The 18,477-nt window shown below is 44.7% G+C and overlaps 2 protein-coding genes and 1 pseudogene across 2 annotated transcripts; all 3 read left to right on the top strand.

Annotated features, from left to right (window-relative positions):
- The first annotated feature begins 15,048 nt into the window (after positions 1–15,048).
- On the top strand, positions 15,049–16,318 carry LOC137364270 (histone H1-like). The gene is made up of 2 exons (XM_068027597.1): positions 15,049–15,681; positions 16,277–16,318. Exons 1-2 carry the CDS (start codon positions 15,049–15,051, stop codon positions 16,316–16,318), a joined length of 675 nt encoding a protein of 224 aa, XP_067883698.1.
- A 212-nt stretch (positions 16,319–16,530) lies between these two features.
- Positions 16,531–16,844, top strand: LOC137364265 (histone H4-like; annotated as a pseudogene).
- Positions 16,845–17,708: 864 nt separating this feature from the next.
- Positions 17,709–18,119, top strand: LOC137364266 (histone H3). Its single transcript, XM_068027594.1, has one exon. The coding sequence runs from the start codon at positions 17,709–17,711 to the stop codon at positions 18,117–18,119; it is 411 nt and encodes a 136-aa protein (XP_067883695.1).
- Positions 18,120–18,477: the final 358 nt, after the last annotated feature.

The following is an 18,477-nucleotide window of genomic DNA, read 5'->3' as shown; positions in this document are numbered from 1 at the left end:
ACTGACAGCCATGAAATAAAAGCTACACACACAGACCAGAAAGTGACAAGTACAGTTCCATACTGAAAAATACAAGGAAACAACATAAAAACCAACACTCACGATTCTGAGTTAGACTGAGGTAGAGTAAAATCTTGATGCAAATACCAGAGACTGACTGGTACAGATATAAAACTCAATCAATAAGAAAGTGCGAGGTGCAGAGTAAACCCCACAAATGGGGATCAGAATGAAACTGGTACAAAGTAAAATTCAAACCAACTTTTCAGAAACAGACAGGTAACAAGAAGAAAGAAAGACACAACCTCAAAGACCAGAGTATGAGGGTTACAGAGTAAAACCCATGCTCGTTAATCAGGAATTGCCATGTACAGAATTAAAAACCTCTCATTCACACTAGAAACTTACAGGTACCAAGGAAATCCCACACTCACACTTCAGAGACTGACAAATATTCAGAAAAAATACCGTTTTAACAGAGACTGACAGGAACAGAATTACGCACACCATCAAGATAAACAAATGGCAGATTCAGCATAAATCACAAATTCCCATTGCAGAGATTGACATGCACAGAGTAAAATGAACACCTATTCCGCAGAAATTAACAATCACCCTTTAAAAGTACAGTCACAGAATAGAAACTGTCCGTTCAAGGTCGAAGCAGATTCACAGAACAAATTGAAATATACAGTGTGAACCTCCTACTCAAACACCAGAAGCTAATAGGTACACAGTAAAAAGTAAAACTGATAATGACATACCAGACACAGACAGACAGAAAAAAGCCAATATCACGTAGCAGAATCTGACAAGTACAGAATAAAATGTATAGTAGCATATCAGATATTGTCAGGAAAAGCACTACCATAAAGCAACAAGTACAGAATAATGGCCATACTGACAAGTGTGATATTGATAGGTGCAGGGAAAACGTTACACTCACCAGAGACATGCAGAAACAGAATAAAACCCACATACAGATAAAGTAACTCAGAGGTACATAGTAAAATCCACATTCACATGCCAGAAACAGACAGGGAAAGTAAAACATATCCTCACAAATCATGCACAGACAAGTACAGAGTAATAGCGGCATTCACATTACAGAGACTGACAGATGCAGGGTAAAATCCACAATCAATTACCACAAACAAAAAGGTACAGAATAAAACAGATATGTCCTTTGCAGTAAATGACAACATGCTGGGTAAAATCCACATTCCCATATCAGAAATGAAAGGGTGAAGAGTGATCCCACATTCACTCGCCAGAATAAAGAAGGTACAGTGTAAATGAAAGCAGAAAATGCTGGAAATATTCTGCAAGTCTGGCAGCACCTATGGAGAGAGGGAGACAGTTAAAATTTCAGAACAATGATGAACGGCCATTGACCTGAAAGGTTAACTCTGTTTCTGTCTCCACAGATGTTGGCAGGCCTGCTGAGTGTTTTACAGCATTTTCTGTTTTTTAATTTCCAGCATTCACAGTATTTTGCTTTGTATTATGTTCAATATAAAGAGCTTTCATCTATTCCAGAAATTTACAAGTACAAAACAATGCTCATTCTCACATAACAGATAGTGAGACATTCAAACCAAAACCACTGTTCACTTCAGCAGAAACTGACAGGTACATTACAAAACCAACACTTCCATACCAGAAGCTGATAGATGCATAATAAAACCCACACTCACATCAGAAGTTGGCAGGTACAGTGGAAACCCCATATGTGTTTATCAGATACAGAGAAAAACCCACAGTCACATTCCACATTCTGAGATAAAGAATAAATCCCTCACTCTCATACTATACAAAGAGGGACAGATAGTTGGACAGATCTAGATGTGTAAGAATTTCTTCATTGTTTTTTAAATATAAACAAACAGATCCTGTCTTTCAGACTGACAGATGGAGAATGACTTCCACACTCATACTGTACCAGTGATGAACAGACACAGAAGGAATGTTATTCATATGCACACCTTTATGATTATTTGTAGTGTATGTTTATGGGATGTGAGTATCTCCAGGAAGGCCAGTAATAGTTGTCCATCCCTCACTGCCATTTAGAAGATGGTGTCTTGTGGCCTTCTTGCTCCCTCCAGTCTTTGTAGTGTAGGTACACCCAAAGTGGTGTTCGGTCGGGAGTTGCAGAATTTGGACTGAATGATGATGCAGGAATGGTGTTATTTTTCCAAGACAGGATGACATATGAACTGGTGATGAAATTGCAGGTGGTCATGTTCTCATACGTTTCCTGCCCATGTTCTACTTTGTAGCAGATGTCGTGGGTTTGGCAGGTGCTGTTTCATGGTGCTTCCTCTGGTTGATGCAGTACGTCTTGTAGATGGTACACACTGTGCACTGGTGGTGGAGGGAGTAAATGGTTAAGCTGGTGAATGGTAAGCCAATCAAGCCTACTGCTTTGTCCTGGATGGTATAGGGTTTCTTGAGTATTGTTAGAGGTGCATACATCCAGGCAAGTGGGGAGTAATCCATCAGACTTCTGACTTGTGGCTTGTCAGTGGTGGAAAGTCTTTAAGGAGTTTGGACGTGAGTTACTAACCACAGAGTTTCCGGCTTCTGAGCAGCTCTGGAAGCCATAGTGGTAATATGGCAGGAAAAGTGTAAATCCTGCAGTCATTTCCCATAAAGTAACATGCACAGAATAATGGGCATATGAAACAAGATAATGACAGGCCGAGGACACAAGCCACAATCACTAATCATAGGCTTGTGGATACAGAATAAAACCCACAATCACATACCAGTAACTGAGAGATGCATCGTAAAATCCACATTCATATGTCAGGAACAGAAAGGGAAAGTAAAAACACTTGCTGACAAATCTGACGCAGACAGACACAGAGTAATAGCAACATTCACATTCCAGAGACTGACAGATACAGAGCAAAAGCTCCAATCAATTACAAGAAACAAACAGATACAGAATAAAATACATACTTGCTTTGTAGTAACTGACAGATACAGAATAAAATCCACATTCACATATCAGAAACTGACAGGTGAAGATTAAAAGACACAGTAACATGTCACAAACTGACAGATACAGGGTGATCTCACATTCACTTGTCAGAATATAAAAGGTAAAGAATAAAAATCTTTCTTCCAGACCAGAAACTGAGAGGCACAGAATAAAGGAGCGCCTTTCATTGCAGTAACTGACCAGAACAGAGGAAAATCCATATTCACATGTCAGAAACTGACAAGAACAGAAAGAACACACACTCACATACCAGAAATTGCCACACAGAATAAAATTCACACGCGCATTTCAGAAATTAACTTTACAGATGAAAATCCACAATCATACAGCAGAAAGTGAGATGTACAATTAACCCCAGCTTCTGACACGTGAGGCTAACACACACAGAGTAAAAACAATGCTCATGTCACATACCAGAAACAGGCAGATGCAGATCACAACCCACACTCACATATCAGATACTGGCAGTTACCGTGTGAAATAACTCTTAATGATCACTGACAGGGATATGATACACTCCACATTCATTCATCAGAAACTTACAGATACAGATAATAAACAGTACTTACATAAAACAGATTGACAGGAACAGGTTAAAACATACCATCATATATAGATGTCTGATAGGTACAGAATACAGTCGAGGCCTCCAAACCAGAGACTGACATGTCGAGTGAAAACCAGACTCACCTGTCATCAATTAACATGTGCAGTGTGAAGCTATACAAACATATTACTGACCAACAAGTACAGAGGCAAAATCAAACAACCTTCCATAGCAGAAACTGACAGGTACAGATTAAACTCCAAATTCACATATCGGACACTAACAAAGAGAAAGGCCCAGACTTCCATAGGTTTAGTTTCAATAATTAATAAGTACATTATTTAGAAACCCCGGTTGTGTCGGAACCCTCAGTCTCACTCTTTAACACCTCACACTGAAAATCCACACTCCTCTTTTGCCTCCCACGAATCGGGACCAATTTATAATGCGAGATGCGTTTTTTCTAACATTGATCTGAAATGTATCCGGTTACAGAATGTTGTGAATGAGACTTTTTGCCTGGCGGTTACAGACTGTTTTAAAACAGGACAGAGAATGAAGCCGAATAGATGTCGGATTGTAAAAGCGAATCTGGAACTTGTGAGAAAATGTGAAATAATACAATATGGGGGATATTTTTACATCCCTGTCGTAAGGCTATATGATCTATTAACGTGATCTGCAGTGAAGCCGCTCCTTGTTTTACAAATCTGTTGGCGGGCTTTTCAAATTTGAAAAAGAAGCTGTTTGGAGTCTGCCAATGCTGAGCGGTTATTTTCCGCCCTATTAACGTGATGCCTCCGGATTGGTGAACTAAGCAACTATCTGATTGGTAACATGAACAACACAATGAGAAGCTGCACAGAGTGACCAATCACCAGTGTCCTCACTATCATTCATCCAGAAGGGATAAGTGGACGGATTTGATCATTCTTCCTGAACTGTTTTGTAATGTAGTTTTTACAGATTTTTATGATGAAAGATTTTTTTTTGGAGGGGGCGGGTGGGGTGTTAATGTTTGGAAGAGGGAAAACCGGTGGTAACCCTCAGTCCAAAGCCAAGTCTCACTCCTCTCAGTCTGGACTGCAGTTCCCGGTTGTTCGTGTTCACTGGCTCCCGAGAAATAGGGAACGATGCTGAGCGTGTGGGTGCCGGAGCCCCGGTCTATCTGGCTGCTGTGCTCGAGTATCTGACAGATGGAATCGTCGAACTGGCCGGCAACGCGGCCCGGGACAACAAGAAGACGCGCATCATCCCCAGACACCTCCAGCTGGCCCAAAGGCTCTTTTCAGAGCCACCCACTTTATCTGTGAAAGGGCTGGTTCCTGTCTGAGAGACGGCAATTTTATAATGCAAGCGCTGCTTTGTGCTGGTATGATTCGGGATTTAGCCGCTTGCCTCTGGAGATATTTGTCAGGCATTTTAACAATTCCAGCGTTTCTGCGCAAATAAAGCTTTTGTTTAGTCCTAAACTGCTCGCCCCTCCAATAAAATGATCTGTGCACATTGGTTTCGCTGCTCTAGACCACATTTCTCTGCTGCAGAGATCGCAGCTCTTTGTTTTGCCGATTTTGTGGCTCTTAAAAGAGCCGTTCTGTTATTTGATGCCAAACTCAGTTCGGGGCAGGGTGAGTTTAGGCGCGTTCCCCGCGGATACGGCGGGCCAGCTGGATGTCTTTGGGCATGTTGGTGACTCGCTTGGCGTGGATGGCGCACAGGTTGGTGTCCTCAAAGAGCCCCACCAGGTAAGCCTCGCTGGCCTCCTGCAGGGCCATGACGGCCGAGCTCTGGAAGCGCAGGTCTGTCTTGAGGTTCTGCGCGATCTCCCGCACCAGGCGCTGGAAGGGCAGTTTGCTGATGAGCAGCTCGGTGGATTTCTGGTAGCGGCGGATCTCCCGCAGAGCCACAGTGCCGGGTCTGTAACGGTGAGGCTTCTTCACTCCGCCCATGGCTGGAGCGCTCTTGCGGGCCGCTTTGGTAGCCAGCTGCTTGCGGGGAGCTTTCCCTCCGGTCGATTTGCGCGCTGTCTGCTTTGTTCTGGCCATTGTGGTAGAAGATGTGGAACAAAGACACTGTAAATGTTGAGGCTGCTCAGGGACTTTCTATTTAAGACAGTAGAGGGACCGCCCTGGTGTTGTGATTGGATGCAGCCCCGTCCATCAGCCAAGTTTGAAACCAGCTCTGGGAAATAAAAGGGCGGCGGGAAATGCTGCGCCCTGATTGGTTGAACTGTAACTGAAATGTAATCGAACTCAAAAAGCCCGCCAATTTCAGATAGCAAAACAAGGAAAAGATTTTTAAAAAAGCCTAATTTGGCGGGAACAATTATGAAATCTGACTCCTTGCAGCTTCATTTATTTCGTCCGAGATCCCACACTGTCTTCCAACTCGGTTTGACTCGGCCCTCACGAATACATTATCACTTGCAGCCGTTTCATTCATGACGCGCTGAATCAACATGGAAAAGAAACATACAGTAAAACAACGCGACAGAGTTGGGTATCCTGGTACATGAATCACAAAATGTTAGTATGCACGGACAACATGAGTTTAGAAAGAGAAATGGAATGATGTCAGTTATTGCAAGGGGAATGGACTATTAAAGTAAGGAAGATTTGCTACAGTTGTCCAGGTTATTGGTGAGACTGTATCTGTAATACTGTGTACAGTTTTGGTCTCCTTACTGATGAAAGCACAGAAATTGCATTTGAAGCAGTTCAGAGAAGGTTCACTCGACTGATCGCTGGGATGAAGGGGTTATCTTCTGGGAAATGGTTGGACCGGTTGGCCTGTATCCATTGGAGTTAAGGAGAATGAGAAGTGATCTTATTGAAATCCATAAGATCTTGAGAGCACTTGGCAGGGTGGATACTGAGAGGATGTTTCCCCTTATGAGAGAGACGAGAACCAGGAACACAAGGATCCTTGCTAAAAGTGAAAGACACAGGAAGCATCTGAAAAGTGTATAGATTGAACCAATTAGGATACTCGGAACAATTCAGAACTTAATATGGTAAAAGAAAGGGTGATCGGGGATATCATCGATACACTTAGCAAGGGGTGAACAGAACATTGTTGGCACACTTAGAAGGAGAAGATAGACTATGGTCAACACAGCAAGAGAAGAAGAAGGAGAGAAGTCCATGTCCCAGCAAGCTCAGAAGCAAGAACCAGTACTGAGTGTTACTGTATACTTATTGCTGTTGCTAAGGATTGACTTTGTGCATCTTAGTTAAGCCCAATAAACTCTCTGACTTGATCACGGAACTTGACTCTGTACCTTGTTGGTCCATCTTCGTCCGGAATCTCAAGGTGAGACGGGTTGGATATTCTCTGTCTCACCTCTGTTCAGGTAAAATCTACCTGAAACTTACAGCTCTTTACTATTCACATACATTTCTTTGTATTTTGTCCTCCTCAAACTTCCAAATTATGGTCCTTTGAAAGCAATGTTGTTAATAAAGGTTTCTGTGTCAGCCGACTGCATACTTCTTCGCATTAAAAAGACATCAGTTCACTACTACACTCTGTCTCCTATCCTTTAGCCAACTACCATCTCAGCATACCAGTACCAATTTTTAACATGAACTTCTATTTTCGTGTAACTCTGTTATGTACTACTTGATCGAATGCCTTTTAAAAAGCAGATATCCAATATCGATCCAACTACCTTCAGCAAAGTCAACCCCAAGAATTCAATCAGGTTAGTCGCACATGATTTGTCCTTAGCAAATCGGTATTGCATGTCGCTTATTAACTCATCATTCTTCAAGTTGAAGTTCATTTGATCCTTGACACTTGTCTCCAATTGTTTTCGACCACTGATGGACTGTCGTCACCAGCTTTTTCCTTCCCATTTCTAGAACAGGACTGTAACATTTGCACTGTTTCAGGCAACTGGAACTACTTCAATATCCAAACATTATCGTCAGGATTTCTGTTATCTCCCTCAGCAATCTGGGATGCTTTCTATCTGGACTCATTGACGTGAAGTGATCCCAATCTATTGAGAACCTCCTTTCTGTCTATTTTCATTCTATCCAATATCTCTGTACCCCTTCTCTACCGGGACATTAACTTCATCCTTGCTTTTGTGAACAGACATATAACGCTCTCATTCATTACCTTTTCCAACACAAGGAGATTTCCGTTCTTTATCCCTAAAAGCTCCGCAATTTCTTGCACTATCATTTTGCATTTTTGTATATTTATCAATAATTTTTATTCTCTCTGCTGTTACTCATTAATATTTTCTTATAATCTCTTGCAAACATTTTTCTTTTTTTCCCTGCACTCTCACTATTCTGCCTGGTTGGAATCATGGTGATGTCGAGGATATGGGATATTTGTATAAATCACTGCCATTATTATTTAAGTGATTGGCGCTGCAAACAATCTTTGAGTCATATTGAGCAAAAGCAAATTATTGGTAAGGTGTGTGAGGCTGAGACTGGAAGGTTGTCTGAATAAGGCAGGAGAGCGGGTGCAGGGGCGGCTCCTCATTTGGCTAAAACACTCTGGTAGAAGTGTAAGAGTGAGTCCGAGTATTTCCAGGATGAAGGATAAACATCTGATAGTCTCTGTTTAATATCAACGGAGTGAAACTCTTGGTCACGGAAATGATACCTGAAAGGCCTTGTGCTGTCGATCTGCAGTGTGTATGGGAGGGAGGGATGGAGTGAAAGAGCCTCTGTATTTCTCCAGTACTGAATTGCAGTGGGTTGGATGTTTAATCAGTTTCTAACTCTGCCTGTTGGGTGAGTAGGCGACAGAAACGATACCAGTTCCCATCCCTGTGTGACTGTCACTCCTTCTGTTGTGTGTGTGCAAGATTAAACCCTGAGTCCCTCTATCCAGCTCTGGCTGCTATATCTGGAAAGATGCTGAGTCTTTCAGTAGTTGATCTGCTCAAACCGAGTTCAAGGCCTGAGTGGTGAACAGAATTTCACATTAATTGTGTGAATAATACTATGATTGAACAGCAGGTTATGATCGACTGGACCAAAGGCTGGAAAAATTGCTGTCCATAAATCTTTTAACAGGGAGTTCGATGATCAGCTGGTCCCAGTGTTTCAGGGAAACAGGAGTAGAAATCGGCAGCTGAGCCCTGAAAATTCACAGCAAAGACTGTGTACATGAGGACATTTAACAACCGGGAGCTGAAACTCTGGGACGGGCTCTATTGTCACTGTGTTTGTGTGTCCGGTATAATCGCGGCAGCTCCGTGTCTCTCTTGTTCAGAATGAAACAATGAAGATCGCCATTCGGTATTACTCACATTGACCGCGGGTTTCACTCCGGTTAGACAAACCTTTGCTGGCTGAAATGAATTCTACAAGGTCCCAGCAAACACACCGACTTCCTCCTTCCTCCCATGTTTCTGTCGGATTGTTTTGAGAGGAGGGTCTCAATAATAACAAACACCCTGCAGGGAGAGACGGCAATTTGAACATCTAAATAGGATCAACTCCCGGCTTTCTAGGTTATAAATTCCCTCCACCCCACCCCACTCTCCCTCCACCAATCCCCACCCTTCCTCCACGCTAACCCCATGTTCAGTTTCATTGTTCACACATTGATGAGGGTGAAATGGGGAAAGTTCCCATTTATTTTCGTTGCAGAGAGCTGCGCACGCGCGGTATAGCCCTGCCCACTGGAGACGTCATCATGAGGAGAAGAGCGCATGCTCCCCCAACACTGGTTCTGAGTGTCATTCAGTGAGTGAGCGGAAGATTGTTTAAATCAGCTGCGAATGGAGACATCCGGGTCCCGGGTAAGTGAACAAACAACATCTGCTTCCAGCAGCAACACCAGGTTTGGGAGCGAGTCTGCAGATGTGTTCAGAGATTAACATTGAATAGCGTTGAAGTTCAGCGGGAGTCGGGGACTGTGTGGAATGTACACGAGAGCCCTGGATCCCCGAGTCCAACCCGAGCGGGACCCGAGCACATGTGTCCGCCTCGGCTCGGGCCCAGCTTGCGGCTCCGGCTTTCGGGCTCGGGTCCAGTTCGGGTCGGGTCGGACACACTCGGTCAGTCTCTGCTGGTCAGTATTGAAATTAAAAAAAAACTGACCGGAGCTGGGAGTCCGGGTCGGAATTGAGTCTGCGCAGTGAGCCGGTGCCGGCACTGTCATCACGCATGCGCTGCACCTTTTTTTGGTTGGGTGTCAGGAAGGGTTGAGTCGGGTCCGCTGTTGTTCGGTCGGGTTCTTGGTGTGTGTGTAGACAGGAGTCCTGACAGTGAACAGTTTAATTTTTTTATATAAATACTGTATATTTTATAATCATTTTACGATAATTATTCATTCAGAACCTTCCTGCTCTCTGCATTTCAGCTGCTCACTGGATAAACTTGCTGCAAATATTTCAACCTGTAAAGCATTAGTTTACATAATGTATAATGATATTTACTGAGCCTTCGGGCAATCGCTGTGTTTATATTAAGCAATACAGATACTGGTACAGTGTGGAAACAACTCCATGGGTTTCTATTTAACTCGTGACCAAACAATCACTGACATTGTGCTCCAATCATCATCTTTTAAACAATCTTTCAACCAGCTGAAACAGATTGTTTATCTGACAGTGCCACAAAAACTTACAAAGATGTCAAAAGATAGATGGACACTCTGAAAGCTTTGGAGGTTTGAGATTCATCCATGACATCAAATAATCTAGGCTAAGAATATTTTTCTTTAAAAAAAGTGATAGGTAACTTCATGCAAAACTGTATTAAATGTCAATGCTGGAAATTGTTCAACATGCTTTGTCAATGTTAACATATATGTTTTGTTTTGATTTGTCGGCTATTCGAGGTGCTGGCTATTATGTGTATGCTGATCAACCAGAAGTCTTCAATCAAACATTAATGTAGATCTGCAGTACTGTAGACCAATGATCAGACAGCACTGGGAATATGCAGTACTGTAGACTAATGATCAGACAGCACCTGGAATCTGCAGTACTGTAGACTAATGATCAGACAGCACCGGGAATCTGCAGTACTGTAGACTAATGATCAGACAGCACCGGGAATGTGCAGTACTGTAGACTAATGATCAGACAGCACCGGGAATCTGCAGTACTGTAGACTAATGATCAGACAGCACCGGGAATCTGCAGTACTGTAGACTAATGATCAGACAGCACCGGGAATCTGCAGTACTGTAGACTAATGATCAGACAGCACTGGGAATCTGCAGCACTGTAAACTAATGATCAGGCAGCACCGGGAATCTGCAGTACTGTAGACTAATGATCAGACAGCACCGGGAATCTGCAGTACTGTGGACTAGTGATCAGACAGCACCGGGAATCTGCAGTACTGTGGACTAGTGATCAGACAGCACCGGGAATCTGCAGTACTGTAGACTAATGATCAGACAGCACCGGGAATCTGCAGTACTGTGGACTAGTGATCAGACAGCACCGGGAATCTGCAGTACTGTGGACTAGTGATCAGACAGCACCGGGAATCTGCAGTACTCTAGACTAATGATCAGACAGCACCGGGAAACTGCAGTACTGGAGACTAATGATCAGACAGCACCGGGAATCTGCAGTACTGGAGACTAATGGTCAGACAGCACCGGGAATCTGCAGTACTGTGGACTAGTGATCAGACAGCACCGGGAATCTGCAGTACTGTAGACTAATGATCAGACAGCACCGGGAAACTGCAGTACTGGAGACTAATGATCAGACAGCACCGGGAATCTGCAGTACTGTAGACTAATGATCAGACAGCACCTCTTTACCCTCTCTCGTGCAGTTACATCATTTCTGTAATGAGGTGACCAGAACTGTACACAGTTTCAGGTATGTGAGGGTACGGTTCAATCTCTATCTTTCTGTATCCAGGATGTGTCCCTCTTGTGAGATTGATATAGTGTCTTTCAATCTGATCGTGGATGTGCTTTTGAATTGAGATTGATGTACCTAACTTTCAGCAGTACAGAACTGGAATGCATTGGACACAATGTCTGTCTCTTCTGCTTTGTTTGATTGCTGGATTGAAAATGTGTCTCTGAACTTGGGATCAGTGAGAGTTTGACTACTTCTGCTCCATGTGACTCTGGAATTAACTGATGGCCTCTGGGAGTGATAGCATACCAACTCTGTGTTGCAAGTAGCTGACTGCACATTTCCTTGTACCTGGGAATCATCACATTCATTCTGTTCCCTTGAAGTATTTGCCTACAGAAAGGAAGAACAACATATCTTGGAACTGAAGATCAGTTGAGGTGGAAGCTAGAAAAGAGATTAATGTAACATTTCAATCCATAATCATTATTACTAACCACAAATACTCACCAGAAATACAAAGAATGTCAGTGTCTGATTTCACTGCAGATCTCAGCATCTGCTGACCAGGTGTTTTGGCCGATTTACAACAATTTAGTGACATCCAGAAACAAGGCAACATCTGCACTGCTCCAAGATTGGGATAACCTGAGGGATGTTTGTACAGATCAGGTTTCTATTTCCATCTGACATTATAACATAAGAACCTAAGAAGTAGGAGCAGGAGTAGGCCATTCAGCCTCTCGAGTCTGATCCGCCATTCAATGAGATCATGGCTGATCTGATCCTGGATTCAGCTCCATTATCCTACCTGCTCCCCGAACAAATTACTCCCATGGAGATCAAAAGTTTAACTCATCCTTGAATATATTTAACAACCCAGCCTCCAGTGCTCCCTGAGGTAGAGAATTCCAAAGATGACTGACGCTTTGAGAGAAGAAATTCCTCCTTACCACCGTCTAAAATGGGAGACTCCTTATTCTGAAACTGTGCAGCCTGGATCTTGATTCAACTATTCACTGTACACTCACAGTAAACAGCGTGAAACTGGAGTTAAACCACGAACATGCATCACAGAACTGAGGCGAGAATCAGCAAAGACTTTCAACAGCAGCTTATTCACGTTCTGTCTCACTTACCCAGTGCACAAACACAGGCCGAGGAAGGCCTCTCCATTCCGCCGCTCACTCCATGTTGCGGGATCAGTTCATCCTCCACATTGCCTCTCACAAACAGCCCGCGACTCCCCCTGAACTTGCTCCGGAGTCAATGGCGATCTCTGATCCAGACTGCGGACAGGGTCCCAAAGCAATGTGCTGCTGGAAGCAGATTGCTGTTGCTGCCTTACCCCGAGGCCGTAATATCTCCATTCCCTCTGTTAAAAACTAACTCTTTCCGCTCACTGAGTAAATGGCTTTCAACGGATTTGCTGGCGGAGGGGAGCGCGCATTGCGCTCCTTCGCTCATTCACAATCACTGGTGGGGGCGGTGCTGTACCGCGCATGCGCCTCATTCGGCAATGGTTTGAAAAACAAAAAACAATCGGAACTTTCGCCAGTTCAGTTTTATCTGATTTTGAGCAATGGAACCGGGACTGTGGGCAAGATTAGAGAAGGTTTCCAGCTGGGAGATTACCCTTTTACCATGCTCAACTTGAGATCATTCTCTGCAATATGTTTGCTGTTCATTCGCTCGAATTCTCAAAGTGATCCTCCGAGGGAGTCGATGTGTTTGCAGGAATGGCGCAGGAGTCAATTTCTGACAGTTACAGTCACAGATCAATTTAATCAGATTGAAACTGTCTGTCGCTGAGAGTCATAGCGAAGGGTTTGAGCTGAAAGATTACAGAGAGTTCAACAGGGCAGAGAAAGTTACACTTGGGACATTGTATGCCTCACTCTCTGACACTTTCCCGGACTGTGAGATTAATAATGTGTCCTCCGTTGGCACCATATCAGTGAGAGATGAGATTGTAACGTCTGTTTCCCCAGGCGGATCTTTCGAGATAAAAACGAATCTTACATTTCAGTCGACAGCTCAATAATTACAGGCGACTCAGTCTAACCTCAGTAGTGGGAAAACTATTGAAATCTATTCTGAGAGAAAAGATAAACTGTCACTTAGAAAGGCACATACAAACTGAATTGAATTTGAAAAAGGATGTTCGCTGAGGGTGGTACTGTTGATGGATTCCACATGAATTTTAGCTTTTGACAAGGTCCCAAAATACAGAATCTTTAAAAAATAAAATCTCATGGGATCCAGGGAAATGCAGCAAGGTGGATGCAAAATTGGCTCAGTGGCAGGAATTGTTGAAGGCTGCTTTTGAGACTTGGAGGGCTGTTTCCAGTGGTTTTCCCCAGGGCTCAGTAATGGGTCCCCTGTTTTGTTGATGATCGATACAAACAATTTGGACATAAATGTTGAGGGACACGATCAAGACGTTTGCAGACGACACCAATATTGGCCGTGTGGTTGATAGCGAGGAGGATTGCTGTGGACCGGAGGAAGATGTTTGTGGTCAGGTCAGAAGGGCAGAAAAGTGGCAAATAGAATTCAATCCGGAGAAGTGTGACGTGATGCCCTTGGGGAGGTCAAACAATGCAAAGCAATACACGATTAATGGGAAAATACTGAGAGGAGCAGAGGAGGTGAGTGACCTTCTAGTAAATGTCCACGGATCCCTGAAGGTAACAGAGTAGGGCGGTAATATGGTTAAGAAGACATATGGAATCCTTTCCTTTATTGGCCGAGTTATAGAATATAAGAGGAGGAAGGGTATGCTGGAACTTTATCATCATTGGTTAGGCCAGAACTTGAGTTCTGTGTGCAGTTCTGGTCACGTCATTACAGAAAGGATGTAACTGCACTCGAGAGAGTACAGAGGAGATTTACGAGCATGTTGCCGGGACTGAAAAATGCAGCTCTGAGGAAAGATTGAATAGACTGTGGTTGTTCTCCTTGGAACACAGAAGGCTGACGGGAGATCTGATTGAAATGTATAAAATGCTGAAGGGCCTGGATAGAGTGGAGCTGAAGGGTCTATTTACCTCAGCATTGAGATCAAAACCTGTCCTGGGAACTCTACATTTTTCGAACAGTTCGGCATGAGAATGTGTAGATGTGAATATTGTGTAAGAGAGAGTGTATTAAAGGGGCAGGCGGGTTAGTCTAATGTCACTGTGTTTGTGGGTCAGGACTCATCGCCGGATTTCCGAGTCCCCCTTGTGTCAAGTAACAAGATTTGCCAGTCAAAGAAGCACATTGCTCCCCTTCTCATTCCCAAAGTGGGAATTCAGTGTAGTTTCTTTGTTGATTTCAAGATTTCAGTCAAAATGTAGAGAACACGTCAGCTATCGGGGGAGAGAGCGCCATCAGTGCAGCAATAAAAAAGGTTTCAGTCAAAAATGGAGTCTTTACTTCAAGTGCAAACCTTTCGACAGCAAGCATTCTGATGTCAGAGACAGGAAGGATCTAGTCTGGGACTCTGCAGTACCCGAATTTCAGTGGAATTGGAGAGTTTAGGGCCAAAGAGAAACACAGAGAGGCAGCAGGAGCCGGGAGCTGACAGCAGGTTGCCTCCGCCTCCGTCCGCTCACTGCCTTTAAGTTGCTCAGTGCCGCCACCACCGGCTTCATTTCTGACCCAGTTCCTACTGACAGAGAGAATTTGTGCAGAGTCCTGGACATGACCGACACAGCAGCCGGCGAAACGGCTCCTCCAGCCGCCGCCGCTCAAGTCAAGACACCCAAGAAGAAGAAAGCGGCTCCCCGGAACAATTCAGCCGGTCCCACGTTGAGCGAGAAGATCCTCAAGATTGTGGCGTATTGCTCCAATCACAGGGGGACCTCACTGCCCTCCATTAAGAAGGCTATGAGTAGGAGCGGTGTGGATGTGGGTAAGTTCAGGACCCAAATCAAGCAAAGTATCAGGAGGAATGTGAACAAAGGCTCCCTGGTGCAGAACAGTGGAACGGGCGCCTCCGGCTCCTTGAGAATCCCTAAGCAGGGAACCAAGGGAAATGTGGGAAAGAAAGTGAAGTCAGGAGCAGCCAAAAAACCTTCAGTGAAGAAAACAGCTGGCAAGAAAGTGACAGCAAAGAAATCAGCAGCCAAGAAATTACCAGTCAAGAAACTAGCAGCCAAGAAATCGGCATCGAAGAAAGCAGCAGGCAAGAAAGTGGCCAGCAAGAAGGCGGCAACGCCAAAGAAATCCCCAGCGAAGAAAGCAGCGCTTCCGAAAAAGTCTCCTGTGAAGAAGGCCAAAAAACCAAGAGTGCCACGGGCGGAAAGGCACTCAAGAAAGTTCAATCATCAAGGGGCAAGACCAAACCGAAAGCAGCAAAGGCTCAGAAAGCAGCCCCTGGAAAGAAGTGAAACTGCACGGAAAACTTGTAGACATCTGAACCCAAGGGCTCTTTTCAGAGCCACCCACATCTCTCAGGAAAGAGCTGATGCCCCGATCAAATGATCCCTGTCCCGCCGCCGTGTGCACATTTCACATAGAAATTATGGGAAGTAAATGCAGGATCCCTGGTGACTCACTGATATACACTACACTCAGCCCTTCCCCTACTCCCTGTAACAAAACAGAGGGATGTCCCGGCCTCACTGTAACTGGGGATACGTTCGGTACAGTCTCAGTTCATGCTCGTTTCACTAATTCAGAGTGAGAGGGTCTAACACAGGAATACTGGCGAGAAACCCCAAATCACAACTCAAACCCCAATACATGAGTTTCTCTAATTCAGCTGGGGTAAGGTGTTAGTAAACTGATCAATCCGTCTGGGAGGGGAGGTGTGTGGAAACGGGTTGACTTGTGATCGGAAGCACTGTACTTAGGCGGATATATGATCAACTTTTAATTGTTATAGATCCTTATCTAAAAGCTCTGGGTTTCTGTTATCATTGACTAGAAAGGCCGCGTCTGGAAGTTTTGTGCTGAGCTCTGTTGTTGAGCAATGTTTTTTTTTAAATTGGCGGTTCGAGCAAGTGGGAGGCGGAGCTGGAGGATGAAAGACATTTCTCTGCTCTGTCTGTCACTCAGTTTCCACTCCGCCCCGCCTCTCACTCTCTGTCCCTTTTTCAGTCAGGTCCGGGCGGGCTGTATAAAAAAGACAGCAGAAACAGCTCGTTTCTCATTCAGCAGTGATTTGACTGAAGAAGCGTCATGTCTGGAAGAGGGAAAGGAGGCAAAGGATTGGGCAAAGGCGGAGCAAAGCCCGGCACCGCAAAGTGCTTCGTGAAAACATTCAGGGTATCACCAAGCCAGCAATCCGCCGCCTGGCTCGCCGTGGTGGAGTGAAGCGCATCTCGGGTTTGATCTATGAGGAGACGCGCGGGGTGCTGAAGGTTTTCCTTGAGAATGTAATCAGAGATGCGGTCACCAACACTGAGCACGCCAAGCGCAAGACGGTCACCGCCATGGATGTGGTGTACGCTCTGAAACGCCAGGGCCGCACTCTCTTTGGATTCGGCGGCTAAACAAATCCACCCTTTCTACCAAACACAAAGGCTCTTCCAAGAGCCACCCAAAGACTCACATAGATAGCAGTGACATTGGAATTGGAATTAATAAGATCAAGTTATCTGCATATTGTTTATCTTTATCAACAACGGCTTTATTCATCATTACAGTCTCTCATTAAATTTACATATCACAGAAATTTCACTGTCTTTTTTTGTTCATTGTTTATCAAACGCATCATGAATTAAACGGTTGCATTTGATAATTTATACGTGAGGGACTGAACTGCCGGCACGAAGCGGGATTTACTGCCGTTATAGTTAGTAATGACTGGCGCTTTATTCCCGCCAGAGACCACTATTCAAACTGTGTTGAAAGACACAGAGGGGGATCTAGGACTTTAGAATTAGAATTAGAACATTACAGCGCACTTCGGCCCTCGATGTTGCGCCGACCCGTGCAACCTAATTCTAATTCTAATCTAATCTACACCATCTGACATACACTATTCCATTTTCATCCATATGTCTATCCAATGACCACTTGACCAATGAATAACAAATAAAGCTACAGGGAGTGAGATTTTATAATTGTTCCCGTTATATTAGGTGTCGTTTCAAAAAAAATCTTTGCCTTGTTTGCTAATCTGAGATTGGCGGGCTTTTTGAAATTCATTAAATTTCAGTTTCAGTTGCAGTTCAACCAATCAGGGCCCAGCATTTCCCGCCGCCCTTTTCCTTCCCAGAGCTGGTTTCAAACTTGACTGATGGACGGGGCTGCATCCAATCACAACACTAGGGCGGTCCCTCTACTGTCTTAAATAGACAGGCCCTGAGCAGCCTCAACATTTACAGTGTCTTTGTTCCACATCTTCTACCATAATGGCCAGAACCAAGCAGACAGCGCGCAAATCGACCGGAGGGAAAGCTCCCCGCAAGCAGCTGGCTACCAAAGCGGCCCGCAAGAGCGCTCCAGCCACGGGCGGAGTGAAGAAGCCTCACCGTTACAGACCCGGCACTGTGGCTCTGCGGGAGATCCGCCGCTACCAGAAATCCACCGAGCTGCTCATCCGCAAACTGCCCTTCCAGCGCCTGGTGCGGGAGATCGCGCAGGACTTCAAGACAGACCTGCGCTTCCAGAGCTCGGCCGTCATGGCCCTGCAGGAGGCCAGCGAGGCTTACCTGGTGGGGCTCTTTGAGGACACCAACCTGTGCGCCATCCACGCCAAGCGAGTCACCATCATGCCCAAAGACATCCAGCTGGCCCGCCGTATCCGCGGGGAGCGCGCCTAAACTCACCCTGCCCCGAACTGAGTTTGGCATCAAATAACACAACGGCTCTTTTAAGAGCCACCAAATCGGCAAGACAAAGAGCTGCGATCTCTGCAGCAGAGAAATGTGGTCTAGAGCAGCGAAACCAATGTGCACAGATCATTTTATTGGAGGGGCGAGCAGTTTAGGACTAAACAAAAGCTTTATTTGCCGATCATTGTGTAAAAGCTTTCGTTTGTATATACGGTAGAATTGCTAAAATCCCTGACAAATATCACAAGAGGGAAGCCGCTAAATGCCCGAATCCAGTACGGAGAAGGCTGAGGGAAGATCTGATTGAAATGTACAACATTTTGGCGGGACTGGACAGAGTGGAGGT

Source organism: Heterodontus francisci, unplaced genomic scaffold (assembly GCF_036365525.1).
Source record: "Heterodontus francisci isolate sHetFra1 unplaced genomic scaffold, sHetFra1.hap1 HAP1_SCAFFOLD_603, whole genome shotgun sequence".
Taxonomy (NCBI): Eukaryota; Metazoa; Chordata; class Chondrichthyes; order Heterodontiformes; family Heterodontidae; genus Heterodontus; species Heterodontus francisci.
The sequence above is the reverse complement of the archived record's forward strand: the minus strand, read 5'-3'. Positions and strand labels throughout refer to the sequence as shown.

What these genes read in the sequence shown, in the direction of transcription:
- LOC137364270 (XM_068027597.1), top strand. Translation starts at nt 15,049, where the DNA reads ATGACCGACACAGCAGCCGGCGAAACGGCTCCTCCAGCCGCCGCCGCT. An exon ending in GAAAGTTCAATCATCAAGGG is followed by an intron (nt 15,682 to 16,276) that starts GCAAGACCAAAC and finishes ATCATTGACTAG; the next exon opens with AAAGGCCGCGTCTGGAAGTT.
- LOC137364266 (XM_068027594.1), top strand. Translation starts at nt 17,709, where the DNA reads ATGGCCAGAACCAAGCAGACAGCGCGCAAATCGACCGGAGGGAAAGCT.